General features: G+C 45.1%; 1 protein-coding gene across 1 annotated transcript in view; it reads right to left on the reverse strand.

The window, feature by feature from the left end:
- LOC137562618 (A.superbus venom factor 1-like) overlaps positions 1 to 16,501 on the reverse strand; it is a 231,262-nt gene that overhangs the window by 20,434 nt on the left and 194,327 nt on the right. The window contains exons 27-28 of the mRNA XM_068274131.1: positions 14,267 to 14,356; positions 9,508 to 9,591 (exon numbers count right to left, since the gene is read on the reverse strand). Of these exons, the coding sequence (XP_068130232.1) occupies positions 9,508 to 9,591; positions 14,267 to 14,356 (174 nt within the window). The remainder of the gene's footprint in view (positions 1 to 9,507; positions 9,592 to 14,266; positions 14,357 to 16,501) is intronic.

Consider the following 16,501-nt stretch of genomic DNA (forward strand, 5'->3'; position numbering starts at 1 on the left):
GGGGGGTGCTAAATTGTAAGCACCCCTGTAAAGCCTAAAGGTGCTCATTGGACTTTGGACCCCTTAGCGTAGTTAGGCTGCAAAAAAGTGCCACACATGTGGTATTGCCGTACTCAGGAGAAGTAGTATAATGTGTTTTGGGGTGTATTTTTACACATACCCATGCTGGGTGGGAGAAATATCTCTGTAAATGACAATTTGTTAATTTTTTTTACACACAATTGTCCATTTACAGAGATATTTCTCCCACTCAGCATGGGTATGTGTAAAAATACACCACAAAACACATTATACTACTTCTCCTGAGTACGGCGATACCACATGTGTGGCACTTTTTTGCACCCTAACTGCGCTAAAGGGCCCAAAGTCCAATGAGTACCTTTAGGATTTCACAGGTCATTTTGAGAAATTTCGTTTCAAGACTACTCCTCACGGTTTAGGGCCCCTAAAATGCCAGGGCAGTATAGGAACCCCACAAATGACCCCATTTTAGAAAGAAGACACCCCAAGGTATTCCGTTAGTAGTATGGCGAGTTCATAGAAGATTTTATTTTTTGTCACAAGTTAGCGGAAAATGACACTTTGTGAAAAAACACAATTAAAATCAATTTCCACTAACTTTTGACAAAAAATAAAATCTTCTATGAACTCACCATACTCCTAACGGAATACCTTGGGGTGTCTTCTTTCTAAAATGGGGTCATTTGTGGGGTTCCTATACTGCCCTGGCATTTTAGGGGCCCTAAACCGTGAGGAGTAGTCTTGAAACGAAATTTCTCAAAATGACCTGTGAAATCCTAAAGGTACTCATTGGACTTTGGGCCCTTTAGCGCAGTTAGGGTGCAAAAAAGTGCCACACATGTGGTATCGCCATACTCGGGAGAAGTAGTACAATGTGTTTTGGGGTGTATTTTTACACATACCCATGCTGGGTGGGAGAAATACCTCTGTAAATGGACAATTGTGTGTAAAAAAATCAAAAGATTGTCATTTACAGAGGTATTTCTCCCACCCAGCATGGGTATGTGTAAAAATACACCCCAAAACACATTGTACTACTTCTCCCGAGTACGGCGATACCACATGTGTGGCACTTTTTTGTACCCTAACTGCACTAAGGGGCCCAAAGTCCAATGAGTACCTTTAGGATTTCACAGGTCATTTTTGTTTCAAGACTACTCCTCACGGTTTAGGGCCCCTAAAATGCCAGGGCAGTATAGGAACCCCACTAATGACCCCATTTTAGAAAGAAGACACCCCAAGGTATTCCGTTAGGAGTATGGTGAGTTCATAGAAGATTTTATTTTTTTGTCACAAGTTAGCGGAAATTGATTTTAATAGTTTTTTTTCACAAAGTGTCATTTTCCGCTAACTTGTGACAAAAAATAAAATCTTCTATGAACTCACCATACTCCGTACGGAATACCTTTGGGTGTCTTCTTTCTAGAATGGGGTCATTTGTGGGGTTCCTATACTGCCCTGGCATTTTAGGGGCCCTAAACCGTGAGGAGTAGTCTTGAAACCAAATGTCGCAAAATGACCTGTGAAATCCTAAATTGGACTTTGGGCCCCTTAGCGTACTTAGGGTGTAAAAAAGTGCCACACATGTGGTACCGCTGTACTCAGGAGAAGTAGTATAATGCGTTTTGGGGTGTATTTTTACACATACCCATGCTAAGTGGGAGAAATATCTCTGTAAATGACAATTGTTTGATTTTTTTACACACAATTGTCCATTTACATAGAAATTTCTCCCACCCAGCATGGGTATGTGTAAAAATACACCCCAAAACACATTATACTACTTTTCCTGAGTACGGCGGTACCACATGTGTGACACTTTTTTGCAGCCTAGGTGCGCTAAGGGGCCCAACGTCCTATTCACAGGTCATTTTGAAGCATTTGTTTTCTAGACTACTCCTCGCGGTTTAGGGCCCCTAAAATGCCAGGGCAGTATAGGAACCCCACAAGTGACCCCATTTTAGAAAGAAGACACCCCAAGGTATTCCGTTAGGTGTATGGCGAGTTCATAGAAGATTTTATTTTTTGTCACAAGTTAGTGAAAAATGACACTTTGTGAAAAAAAACCAATAAAAATTAATTTCCGCTAACTTTTGACAAAAAATTAAATCTTCTATGAACTCGTCATACACCTAACATAATACCTTGGGGTGTCTTTTTTTTCTAAAATGGGGTCACTTGTGGGGTTCCTATACCGCCCTGGCATTTTACAGGCCCAAAACCGTGAGTAGTCTGGAAACCAAATGTCTCAAAATGACTGTTCAGGGGTATAAGCATCTGCAAATTTTGATGACAGGTGGTCTATGAGGGGGCGAATTTTGTGGAACCGGTCATAAGCAGGGTGGCCTTTTAGATGACAGGTTGTATTGGGCCTGATCTGATGGATAGGAGTGCTAGGGGGGTGACAGGAGGTGATTGATGGGTGTCTCAGGGGGTGGTTAGAGGGGAAAATAGATGCAATCCATGCACTGGGGAGGTGATCGGAAGGGGGTCTGAGGGTTTGGCCGAGTGATCAGGAGCCCACACGGGGCAAATTGGGGCCTGATCTGATGGGTAGGTGTGCTAGGGGGTGACAGGAGGTGATTGATGGGTGTCTCAAGGTGTGATTAGAGGGGGGAATGGATGCAAGCAATGCACTGGCGAGGTGATCAGGGCTGGGGTCTGAGGGCATTCTGAGGGTGTGGGCGGGTGATTGAGTGCCCTAGGGGCAGATAGGGGTCTAATCTGATAGGTAGCAGTGACAGGGGGTGATTGATGGGTAATTAGTGGGTGTTTAGGGTAGAGAATAGATGGAAACACTGCGCTTGGGTGGTGATCTGATGTCGGATCTGCGGGCGATCTATTGGTGTGGGTGGGTGATCAGTTTGCCCGCAAGGGGCAGGTTAGGGGCTGATTGATGGGTGGCAGTGACAGCGGGTGATTGATGGGTGGCAGTGACAGGGGGTGATTGATGGGTGGCAGTGACAGGGGGTGATTGATGGGTGATTGATAGGTGATTGACAGGTAATCAGTGGGTTATTACAGGGGAGAACAGATGTAAATATTGCACTGGCGAATTGATAAGGGGGGTCTGAGGGCAATCTGAGCGTGTAGGCGGTCGATTGGGTGCCCGCAAGGGGCAGATTAGGGTCTGATCTGATAGGTAACAGTGACAGGTGGTGATAGGGAGTGATTGATGGGTGATTGATGGGTAATTAGTGGGTGTTTAGAGGAGAGAATAGATGGAAACACTGCGCTTGGGTGGTGATCTGATGTCGGATCTGCGGGCGATCTATTGGTGTGGGTGGGTGATCAGATTGCCCGCAAGGGGCAGGTTAGGGGCTGATTGTTGGGTGGCAGTGACAGGGGGTGATTGATGGGTGATAGGTGATTGGCAGGTGATTGACAGGTGATCAGTGGGTTATTACAGGGAAGGACAGATGTAATTAATGCACTGGCGAATTGATAAGGGGGGGGGGGGGGGGGGTCTGAGGGCAATCTGAGCGTGTGGGCGGGTGATTGGGTGCCCGCAAGGGGCAGATTAGGGTCTGATCTGATAGGTAACAGTGACAGGTGGTGATAGGGGGTGATTGATGGGTAATTAGTGGGTGTTTAGAGAAGATAACAGATGTAAACGATACATTTGGGAGGTAATCTGACGGCGGGTTTGCGGGCGATCTAATGGTGTGGGTGGGTGATCAGATTGCCCGCAAGGGGCAGGTTAGGGGCTGATTGATGGGTGGCAGTGACAGGGGGTGACAGGGGGTGATTGATGGGTGATAGGTGATTGGCAGGTGATTGACAGGTGATCAGTGGGTTATTACAGGGAAGAACAGATGTAATTAATGCACTGGTGAATTGATAAGGGGGGGGTCAGAGGGCAATCTGAGCGTGTGGGCGGGTGATTGGGTGCCCGCAAGGGGCAGATTAGGGTCTGATCTGATAGGTAAAAGTGACAAGTGGTGATAGGGGGTGATTGATGGGTGATTGATGGGTAATTAGTGGGTGTTTAGAGGAGAGAATAGATGTAAACAATGGATTTGGGAGGTGATCTGATGTCGGATCTGTGGGCGATCTATTGGTGTGGGTGGGTGATCAGATTGCCCGCAAGGGGCAGGTTAGGGGCTGATTGATGGGTGGCAGTGTCAGGGGGTGATTGACGGGTGATTGATGGGTGATTGACGGGTGATTGACAGGTGATTGACAGGTGATTGACAGGTGATCAGGGGGATAGATGCATACAGTAAACAGGGGGGGGGGGTGGTCTGGGGGGGGGTCTGGGGAGAATCTGAGGGGTGGGGGGTGATCAGGAGGGGGCAGGGAGCAGGGGGGGGGGGATAAAAAAAAAAATAGCGTTGACAGATAGTGACAGGGAGTGATTGATGGGTGATTAGGGGGGTGATTGGGTGCAAACAGGGGTCTGGGGGGTGGGCAGGGGGGGGGTCTGATGGGTGCTGTGGGCGATCTGGGGCAGGGGGGGGAGAAATCAGTGTGCTTGGGTGCAGACTAGGGTGGCTGCAGCCTGCCCTGGTGGTCCCTCGGACACTGGGACCACCAGGGCAGGAGGCAGCCTGTATAATACACTTTGTAAACATTACAAAGTGTATTATACACTTTGTATGCGGCGATCGCGGGGTTAACATCCCGCCGGCGCTTCCGTATAGCCGGCGGGATGTTGCGGCGAGCGAGCGGTGACAGGCGCCGGCGGAGGATCGCGTCACGGATGACGCGATCGCTCCGCCCATGCCCTTAAATGGACCGCCGCCTCTGTGGGTGAGGCCGTCCTGCAGGGCTCCACTTCCCCGCCGCCCCTGTGTAGTGGGCGGTCGGGAAGTGGTTAAATAACTAACATTTCTTTGGTACAGCTGATACAAATCCTAAAATAAATCCGCACAGTTTCTACTTCCTGATTCATGAAAGCAGACATATTGTTAACATCCTGTGCTTTCAAATGAGCTTATCTGCCATCTCTGCCATTGGCAGTCATGAGACACAGGGAGAGATCAGATTACCATTTGTGATTAGTTACAGATGAGAAGGGATTAGACAGGCTAAACTCTCTAAATACATACGGGGCGCATTTCTCTATGTTTTCCTTCTGTCCTGCGCAAGAGTTCAGGTCCACTTTAATAGCAAAGCCTCCATACATGTCATTGACACCAAAATTGCTATATATGTTAACCAGTTCAGGACCATAGGCTTACAACCCCCCTGGTGACCAAGCTATTTTTTTTACAAATTAGTGCTCTGCAACTTTAATAGCTCGCTGCAGAGCCATACTACTGAGCACACAAATGACCCCCCCCCCTTTTCCGCCCACCAACAGAGCTTTCTGTTGGTGGGCTCTGATCACTGGTGCCTTGTTTGTTTATTTTTTATTTTTTTATTTTTTTTTTTGTTTTTTTTTATAAATTTGTCTATTTTTTTTTCTTCCCCTCCCTCCCCCCGCCAGCCAATCAGGGCGATCCTCTCTCATAGGCATAAAAAACAAAGAACCGAGAGCCCAATATAGTGTAGTATGCACTGGAAAATGGTGTAATTAATGTAGAGTGTAAGTATTATACTCACAAACCAGGGTTACCTCCAAGGCAACCACTGTAGAGGCAGATGGGGAGAACAAGCCTGTCCCCACTCAGGAATAAAATGTCGCTCTCTGCGGATAGAAGGAAAAAGGAGGGTATATCACCCTTCCACCAAGGGTGGATTCTTGATGTGTAGAGCTGTACAGAGGCGCCAGTAGGATAAAAAACACTCTAAAATGTTTAGAAACATTCGGGATGCGGTGGTGGACCAGCCAACCCCAAAACAGACACAAGTACTGTCGATTATGGTCAAACAGCAATTTATTCACATACTCCTAGCACAAGTTGCAACGCGTTTCGCAGGCAAAATCCCGCTTCATCAGGCAATAAATAACCGGAGCAAAAAACAGCACGGAGTCCAAACGGAGCTTGGCACCTCAGAGGTGCCAAGCTCCGTTTGGAGTCCGTGCTGTTTTTGGTGTGTCTGTTTTGGGGTTGGCTGGTCCACTACCGCATCCCGAATGTTTTAAACTCTCTCATAGGCATTAGCCTATGAGAGGGGATCACGATCAGAGCCTCTCCAGGGGACAGCCGAGGGGCACGGCTGTCCCCAGTACAGCGCTGCAGTAGATTGCAGCGCTGTACAATGTAAGTAGACGGCGGTTTCGCCATCTAACAGTCTGCTAGAGGCGACTGCTACTGGTAGACTGATGACACAGCGGAGATGCGCGTGCATTGGCAAGTGCGATCCCCTGTAAAACCCCGCCCTAGGACATGACTCCTTTCGGCATTAGGCGGTCCTGCCACCTTCACTACGCCTATCAGCATTAGGCGGTCGGGAATAAGGTTAAGGAGCATAATGGGTACAAGTTTAAAAAAAAAAAAAATCAAAAAGACCTTGTAGTTTTTGAGAAAATCGATTTTAAAAGTGCAAAGAAAAATGTTTTTTTTTAAACTCAGAAAATAACAGTTTAAAAACTATTTTTCCTTTGCATTTTTAAAATCAATTTTCTCAAAAAAACTTTTTTAATTTGTACCCACTATTTTCCTTAACAGATGCAGCAGTTTTGGTAGCGACAGCATGTATGGGGGCTTTGCTATTCACTGCTAAAGTCGTCACAAAATGACACGAAAATTATGCAAAATTACGAATGGTTACACAAAATTAATTGAATTTAAAAATCGTAATTATGTATGGGCGTAATTGTGAATGTATGCTAAATTTCACATGATTGTAATTAGTTGATAGCGATCATCACTACTGCCATATTTATTTCCTTTTAAACAATAACAGTTGCCTGGCAGCCCTGCTGGTTTATTTGGCTGCAGTGGTGTCTGAACCACACCAGAAACATGCATGCAGGTAATCTTGTCAGATCTGACTATAATATCAGAAACATCTGATCTGCTGCATGCTTGTTCAGAGGCTACGGCTAACAATATTAGAGGCAGCAGATCAGCAGGACTGCTAGGCAACTGCTATTGCTTAAAGAGATACTGAAGTGAAAAACAAATTATAATGATTTGTATGTGTAGTACAGCTAAGAAATAAAACATTAGGGGCAGGGACATAAGTCTAATGTTGTTTCCAGTACAGGAAGAGTTTAGAAACTCCAGTTGTTATCTATGCAAATTGCCATTGAGCTCCATCACTTTCAGGCCTCCTTTCCACGGACCGCAGATAGGCAGTGAAATACCTCTCAAACTCTCTCAACTGCTCACTGCTGCCTGGTAACTGCTTGTTGCTGCATGATAGCTGCTTACTTCTGCCTTGTAACTGCTTGCTGAGCACACAGCTCAACAGTTCGTGGAAAGGAGGCCTTAAAGTCTCAGGCCTCTTTCCCACTAAGACGTTGCGTTAGATGCGACGTTAAGGTCGCATAACGTGCCCCTAACGCAATGCATGGTGGTGTTGAAGTTGGACGTCAGATTGAGCCGCGTTAGGCGGCTCTTGATGCGTCCGTGATGCCGTGATGCGTACTTATTGACGCATGCGGACCACGTGGTCCCGCCAGCCAATCGCCGCACAAAGCGGCCGCTCCAGGAAGTAAACACTGCACAGGGCCGGCCTTAGGTTTCACAGCGCCCTGAGCGAAACCTGATTTTTGTGCCCCCCCATCCTCTTCCCACGTGCGCGCACACACATACAGGCCCATATGCAATTCACCTTTTCTCCTGAGATATCTCCTAGGACAGTGGTTCCCAACCTTTTTGACGTTGTGACACAAATGCTCAGATCTCCATGACAGGTCACATATGTATAATAGAAAAAATACTATTCATAACCATGAATGGATGGAAAGAGTGCATTATCCTGAATACACTTAAAAATGAAGGCTAGAACCTTTCAGGAATATTCATAAAAACAATCAGTGGGACAGTTAGCCGCCCCCCTCCATTTATAATGATAGCACAGCACCGACAATTTGCACCACGCGTTATAGCTGCAGTGCGCCCCCCCCCCCCAAAAAAAAAAATGCCCTCAGACTCAGTATAGGTAGGTAGCCAGGTATAGGTGCCCCCAGTATAGGATCTCATGTGTAGGTGCCCTCAATATAGGTTGCCAAGCATAGGTGCCCCCAATATAGGAAGTCAGTTGAAGGTCTCCATCTCCCCCATAGGTAGCCAGGCCTAGGTGCCTCCAGTATAGGTAGTCAGGTGTTGGTGCCCTCAGTATAGGTAGCCAGCTATAGGTGCCCCCAGTATAGGAATTAGGTGTAGGTGCCCTCAGTATAGGCAACCAGCTATAGGCGCCCCCTTGGAAGCCGGCGCCCTGAGCGACCGCTCCGGTCGCACAGGTCAAAGGCCGGCTATGACACTGCATGTCACACAGTGCAGTGAATATTAATTAGCCATGTGGCTGGCCGCAATAGCGGACTCTCCTCTCCTCCTCCAACATTACTGAGCATGTGCAAACAGTCTAACGCGGCTTAGCCGTGTATAACGTACTGCATGCAGTACCTTCACTTAACGTGTAGCGTTACAACATGATGCAACGTGGGCACTGTGAACAGCCCATTGATTTTTCATTACAGTGCTTTGGGCTGCGTTACAGGCCGCTCTAACGTGCGCCTTTAACGTCCCACTGTGAAAGCAGCCTCAGAGAACTCTGTGTTCTGAAGCTTGTTATCTGAAGTGTCTGTCAAAGTATTTTCTTTTTCTCTGCAGAGAAGGGTTCAAAAGTTCACAGACTGCTCTGTAAAATCATTTAGAATGCTGAGTAGTGTGTAAACTGCAAATATTAGAGAATGATGCAATGTTATAAAGAAAATTATGTAACTGAAAATAAAATCTTTGCTACTAATCTTCTAGTAATTACCCCAACTACACAACCAATTCATTACATCATATTTTTTTTTCTCGCTTCAGTGTCTCTTTAAAAGGAAATAAATATAGCAGAATCCATATAACTCTCACTTAAGTTGACCTTTAAGCATGTCCTGCAGATTTATCAGCAGGACGCCCATGCTGCAAATTTACACATTTTACTCAGATGTACATATTTTAGAAGGTGAAGCAGTCCTTTAACCCTTTAGCAGCCAATTAAGAGGAGCAGGAGATATTGGCAGCGCTTGCAGACAAAGGCTGCACCTGAATAAACTACCTGCATAGGTGTGCAGAGCTTGAAATACAAGCACATTACACAATTTGCATTCAAAACAGGTATAGCAAAGGAGGACATTAGCATCAGCAAAAACAATATGCGCTTAATTTATTTAGAGGCTTGCAAGTGCTCCAGGCCAATTTATTTTAGCACATTTTTTTTTATACGTTACAGTTCGTTGAGACTAATTAGTACTGCTGTAATGTGTCTTTATGGCCACTTGTCACTAGGGGGCAGTGTGAGACAATAACAGAGGGCTTCTGCTTTCAGTTTCTATATTTTCTGCTCAGCAGAGAAGACAAGCAGTGCACTTGTCTCAAACGATATAACTCTATTGAACGTATTATTGGGTAAATATAAATGATATATTAATATAATTACCATAGTCCACTCCGGTAGCACAGGCGTATTGTAGTCGTACGTCGTTGTTCACTTCTTCTAGCTGTTGCTGCAAGTAACATGTATCTGCATAATAAGAGGGGAAATTATTTTATAGTCACTGAATCTTGGCCTAATCAACAAAAGGTTAATGCTCTACACAAGCCCAAAATGTTTCTTTTCGATACTGTGGGAAATGATATCTGCCCCTGTCCCGAAAGGTTTCCCTTCATGTCAGCCCGGCTCCCATGATCGAGCATACGGAGGCCCGTTACCTTGCAAACCTGCAGATCCCGACACGAACGTAGTGTTACCGATATTCTACTACATTGATATAGTAAAATATCAGTAATATTACAAATATTTTACTATGATCTAACCACTGGCGCACGGAAGGGGGTGTTCCGGGTGTCTGGAACACCCCCCCCTGCACCGAGACCGGAAGTGGGGTGTGTGCGACGAGGGTCTCATGAGCAGGCCTCACGCTGTGGGGGGCCTCGCTTGCTGCTGGCGGCGGGCAGCGGGCATTCGGGCAGCAGGCAGAGCTGCGGGGAGAGAGAAGACTTTCCACTAACAGTGCCTGGATCCTGCGCAGCTTCTATGTACTTCCTGTCCCGGCCGGCGTCTGTCGCTATGGTAAAAGCGCCCCCCAGTGATGACGTAACTGCATGTCATCACAGGGGGAGCTCTTACCGATGCGACGCGTGCCGGGAGAGACTGAGGCAGGGAACACACTTAACTTTCAGTTTTCCGCGCGCGTTTTTCTGCGTACTTTTTCTGCACACCAAGTGTGTTTCCATGCAGGAAAACGCGCGCGTTTTTTCACAGCAGCTGATGTAATTGATAGAGAAAACTGCCAAAATGTGCAGAGTCATGCAGAATGTCAGTTTTTTTTCTGCATGCGAACAACACAGTAAGTGTGCACTAGCCCATTGATTAACATGAGTTCTCAGTTTTTCTGTGCAGAAAACGCGTACGAAAACTGTCAAGTGTGTTCCCTGCCTGAAGATAGAAGCTGCGTGCAGGATGAAGGCAGGTAAGTGGAAACTCCCCTCTCCCCGCTCCCCCCCCCTGCCTAACTAACTTATACTGGGGGGCATTAACCTATCTAATCTATACTGGGGGACATATACCTATCTAACTTATGCTGGGGGACATATACCTATCTAACTTATACTGGGGGACATATACCTATCTAACTTATGCTGGGGGACATATACCTATCTAACTTATACTGGGGGACATATACCCATCTAACTTATGCTGGGGGACATATACCTATCTAACTTATACTGGTGGACATATACCTATCTAACTTATACTGGGGGACATATACCTATCTAACTTATACTGGTGGACATATACCTATCTAACTTATACTGGGGGACATATACTTATACTGGGGGACATATACCTAACTAACTTATACTGGGGGGCATATACCTATCTAATCTATACTGGGGGACATATACCTATTTAACTTATGCTGGGGGACATATACCTATCTAACTTATACTGGGGGACATATACCTACCTAACTTATACTGGGAGACATATACCTATCTAACTTATACTGGTGGACATATACCTATCTAACTTTTACTGGGGGGCATATACCTATCTAACTTATACTGGGGGACATATACCTAACTAACTTATACTGGGGGACATATACCTATCTAACTTATACTGGGGGACATATACCTAACTAACTTATACTGGGGGGCATATACCTATCTAATCTATACTGGGGGACATATACCTATTTAACTTATGCTGGGGGACATATACTGGGGGACATATACCTATCTAACTTATGCTGGGGGACATATACCTATCTAACTTATACTGGTGGACATATACCTATCTAACTTATACTGGGGGACATATACCTATCTAACTTATACTGGTGGACAATTACCTATCTAACTTATACTGGGGGACATATACCTATCTAACTTATACTGGGGGACATATACCTATCTAACTTATACTGGTGGACATATACCTATCTAACTTATACTGGGGGACATATACCTAACTAACTTATACTGGGGGGCATATACCTATCTAATCTATACTGGGGGACATATACCTATTTAACTTATGCTGGGGGACATATACCTATCTAACTTATACTGGGGGACATATACCTATCTAACTTATACTGGGGGACATATACCTATCTAACTTATACTGGTGGACATATACCTATCTAACTTATACTGGGGGACATATACCTATCTAACTTATACTGGGGGACATATACCTAACTAACTTATACTGGGGGACATATACCTATCTAACTTATACTGGGGGACATATACCTAACTAACTTATACTGGGGGGCATATACCTATCTAATCTATACTGGGGGACATATACCTATTTAACTTATGCTGGGGGACATATACCTATCTAACTTATACTGGGGGACATATACCTATCTAACTTATGCTGGGGGACATATACCTATCTAACTTATACTGGGGGACATATACCTATCTAACTTATACTGGTGGACATATACCTATCTAACTTATACTGGGGGACATATACCTATCTAACTTATACTGGGGGACATATACCTAACTAACTTATACTGGGGGGCATATACCTATCTAATCTATACTGGGGGACATATACCTATTTAACTTATGCTGGGGGACATATACCTATCTAACTTATACTGGGGGACATATACCTATCTAACTTATGCTGGGGGACATATACCTATCTAACTTATACTGGGGGACATTTACCTATCTAACTTATACTGGGGGGCATATACCCATCTAACTTATGCTGGGGGACATATACCTATCTAACTTATACTGGGGGACATATACCTATCTAACTTATACTGGTGGACATATACCTATCTAACTTATACTGGTGGACATATACCTATCTAACTTATACTGGTGGACATATACCTATCTAACTTATACTGGGGGACATATACCTATCTAACTTATACTGGGGGACATTTACCTATCTAACTTATACTGGGGGGCATATACCCATCTAACTTATACTGGGGGACATATACCTATCTAACTTATACTGGGGGACATATACCTATCTAACTTATACTGGTGGACATATACCTATCTAACTTATACTGGTGGACATATACCTATCTAACTTATACTGGGGGGCATATACCTATCTAATCTATACTGGGGGGCATATACCTATCTAATCTATACTGGGGGACATATACCTATCTAACTTATACTGGGGGACATATACCTATCTAACTTATACTGGTGGACATATACCTATCTAACTTATACTGGGGGACATATACCTAACTAACTTATACTGGGGGGCATATACCTATCTAATCTATACTGGGGGACATATACCTATTTAACTTATACTGGTGGTGGACATATACCTATCTAACTTATACTAGGGGACATATACCTATAAAATCTATACTGGGCATATACCTATCTAACCTATACTGGGCATATACCTATCTAACCTATACTGGGGGGACATATACCTATCTAATCTATACTGGGGACATATACCTATCTAAATCTATACTGGGCATATACCTATCTAACCTATACTGGGGGACATATACCTATCTAACCTATACTGGAGGCATATACCTATCTAACCTATACTGGGGGTATATACCTATCTAACCTATACTGTGGGCATATACCTATCTAACCTATACTGGGGGCATATACCTATCTAATCTATACTGGGGCATATACCTATCTAACCTATACTGGGGGCTTATACCTATCTAACCTATACTGGGGGCAACTATATGGGCTACCTATACTGGGGGGGGGGGGCTATAGCTGGCTACCTATACTGCGGGCACCTATACCTGTCTCCACGTTGGGGGCGCATTTTACGCCCTTGCCCTGGGTGCAATTTAGCCTAGAAACTGCTAGTATTTGGCTCCACCCACATGTTTTGGCCACGCCCACACACCGCTTTCAGGAATCTCCCCTTGGAAATCCTGGATTTGCCCATGCTAACCTCTCCCTACTCTCACACAGTACACTCCCCTGGTGGTGCCTAACCCTTAACCCCCCTTGGTGGTGCTACTGCCTAACCCTTAACCCTCCTTGGTGGTGCCTAACCCTTAACCCCCCTTGGTGGTGCCTAACCCTTAAAGCCCTTTAGTGGTGCCTAACCCTTAACTCCCCCTTGGTGGTGCCTAACTTTCAACTCTTCCTTGGTGGTGCCTAACTCTTAACTCCCACTTGGTGGTGCCTAACGCTCATCTACCCCTTGATGGTGCCTAACCCTTAACCACCCCCTGGGAGTGTCTAACCCTTAACCTCACCCCTGGTGGTGCCTAACCCTTAATCTCTGCAGCGACAAATAGTGGCTAGAAATTGTAGCTGCTATAGCGGCTATACATTGAAAAGAACAACTAGTAATAGTGGCTAAAAATAGCCGCTACACATAAACAAAATAGCAGCTACAGATATCGGCTAGAAATTGTAGCCAATTTAGCGACTATACATAGAAAATAGCAGCTGCAAATAGCGGTTACAAATTGTAGCCGATATAGCGGCTATACATAGAAAATTGCAGCTATAAATAGAGGCTACAAATTGTAGTGGCTATTATAGCGGGTGCCAATGGAATACTGCATGCGGCAAGATTTCTGTACAGCTGCTATAATCAATAGGGGAGATAGCTGTGCCCTTGTAAACTTGTGGTGTTTTCAAATGATCCTGAACCACCAACCCTAACAGTCAGTCTTTCCTGCATATATTACCTCCAGCACAGCGGCACTCCTCCCCCTGGCAGATCGTGTCCAGGCCTTGGCTGTCCTCATCCACATGGTAGAATCTGGTGCAGCGATTTTCTATTTCATGATAAGGAAAAAAATATATTATTATTAGTCTATGGGGATAATTTATTTTTTTTTGAAAAGTAAAATTTACTGTAGGCTTTCCTTTTCCATGATATCTCCAACACGGGGGACTTTCAAAAACCACAACAGCTTGAACATAAGTTGTTCAGATACAGATACATGGGCATGAATGGTAACACCAATAAAACAAAATGAATAGCAATCCCGACGCCAACATCCTGCACCATGTTGTCTGTCAGTCAGTTGTGGACCCCCATAGGTCTCCCTGTGCGTGCCCCCTCCCCCAACCTCTCACACAATATCACCTTATTCCCAGATATCCAGTGTTAGTTTAGTTTCAATTTGAAATTCGCTATCCAGCATAGCTTTTGAAGTACAAATTCTTTATTTACAAATAAAATCCAGCCACTTTTGGAGAACCTTCAGCATTTTTCCAAACGCGTTTTTATCATATGCCTACTGTGGAGCTTACCATCAGAGATCTCAGTGTTTTCTGCTGTTTATCTGACATAGAGGTACACCCAATAAAAAGATCTAAGGAATAAGGCCATTTTTTGGCCAAAGACATTGCAGTCTGCCGCCTGGAGCGCAGGTTGCTTTGACAGGTGCTGCTGGTGTGCTCAATATTCATCCAGTCTCACTGTCCTCATGGCTCCCCAGAGCCTCCGCTCTGCCCGTCCCTGTCTCCTTTTATTAGACATGACTCCACATATTGTAGTGTCATTTGTACAGGCTGTCCCGCACCTTATGTGTCGGCCAGGGGCGTAGCAATAGGGGGTGCAGAGGTTGCGACTGCATCGGGGCCCATGGGCCAGAGGGGCTCTCCCTCAACTTCAGTATTAGCTCTCTATTGGTCCTGTGCGCATGATAATCACTTCTATAGATGCTTTGAGTAGTGGTAATCATTAACAAACTGCTCCCCATTCCCTTCTTGCACCTCTGACACTGTAGTTGCCATTGGCAGGTTTTGGTGCGCTGTATAGTGGTGCTCAGCAGAGCTCGAATATTCGAGTAGCTCGAATATTCGAGCTCTTTTTCAGCTATTCGAGCTCGGTATTCGAGCTCCGAATAGCTGGAGCTATTCGAATGGGCTATCCGAGTACACTCGAATAGCCCATTCACTATTCGAGCTATTCGAGCAACCCGGCGCTATTCGAGCTCGGTACCGAGCTCGAATAGCGTCATAGCCCAGATTGATGTCCTTAGAGCCAATCAGAGGGCTCCCAGGCCCTCTGACGGCAGCCAATCACAGAGGGGGACCCTGGCCAGCCCCTACCCTATAAATAGCGGCCGCCATGTTCCGTTTCTCCATGCTTGCCTGAGACTTGTACAGAGAGAGAGTTGCTCCTTTGTGCTTTGGCTTAGCAAGTGCTCTATTGTGATCATTTACCTAGCGTTTTTGCTCACCTACACCTGCCATATACACCTATATTGTTGTTAGTTAGATAGACATTGTATTTTAGTTAGTAGCTTGTGTGTTACATTAGAGACAGGCAGCTGCTGCAAGCTTACAGGTTTAGGCCTCAGGGGGGCCTTGCCTCTGTGGGCAGCTGTCCTCTGTTTATTTCTCTCATCTATACCAGTATTTCTGCTGTCCTTTACTAATAGTATTGTAGTTATACTGTACTAGGAGTAGGACACTCACTGACTGTCACTGTTTATAGGCTACTAGCTAGCTCCTGCGTGTGTGCACTCACTCACTGTCTGTGTGTACACACACTCTATTTCCTTCTGATTACTGATAGATTATTTAGTTAGTTGTACTTACTTACTACTTACTCTTACTGTACCCGTAGGGACACTCACTGTCACTGTTCATATAGGCTACTAGCTCCTGCGTGTGCGCACTGCACTCACTGTCTGAGTGTACACACACAACACACACTCTATTTCCTTCTGATCGCTGATTGATTATCGTAATTAGTTAGTTGTACTTACTGTTACTACTTACTCTTACTGTACTAGGAGTCTAGGACACTCAGTCACTGTCCATAAGCTACTAGCTCCTGCGTGCGTGCACTCACTGTCTGAGTGTACACACACCCACACTCCATTTCCTTCTGATCGCTGATTGATTATTGTAATTAGTTAGTTCTACTTACTGTTACTACTTACTCTTACTGTACTAGGAGTCTA

The sequence above is a fragment of the Hyperolius riggenbachi genome, chromosome 3 (genome assembly GCF_040937935.1).
Source record: "Hyperolius riggenbachi isolate aHypRig1 chromosome 3, aHypRig1.pri, whole genome shotgun sequence".
Lineage (NCBI taxonomy): Eukaryota > Metazoa > Chordata > Amphibia > Anura > Hyperoliidae > Hyperolius > Hyperolius riggenbachi.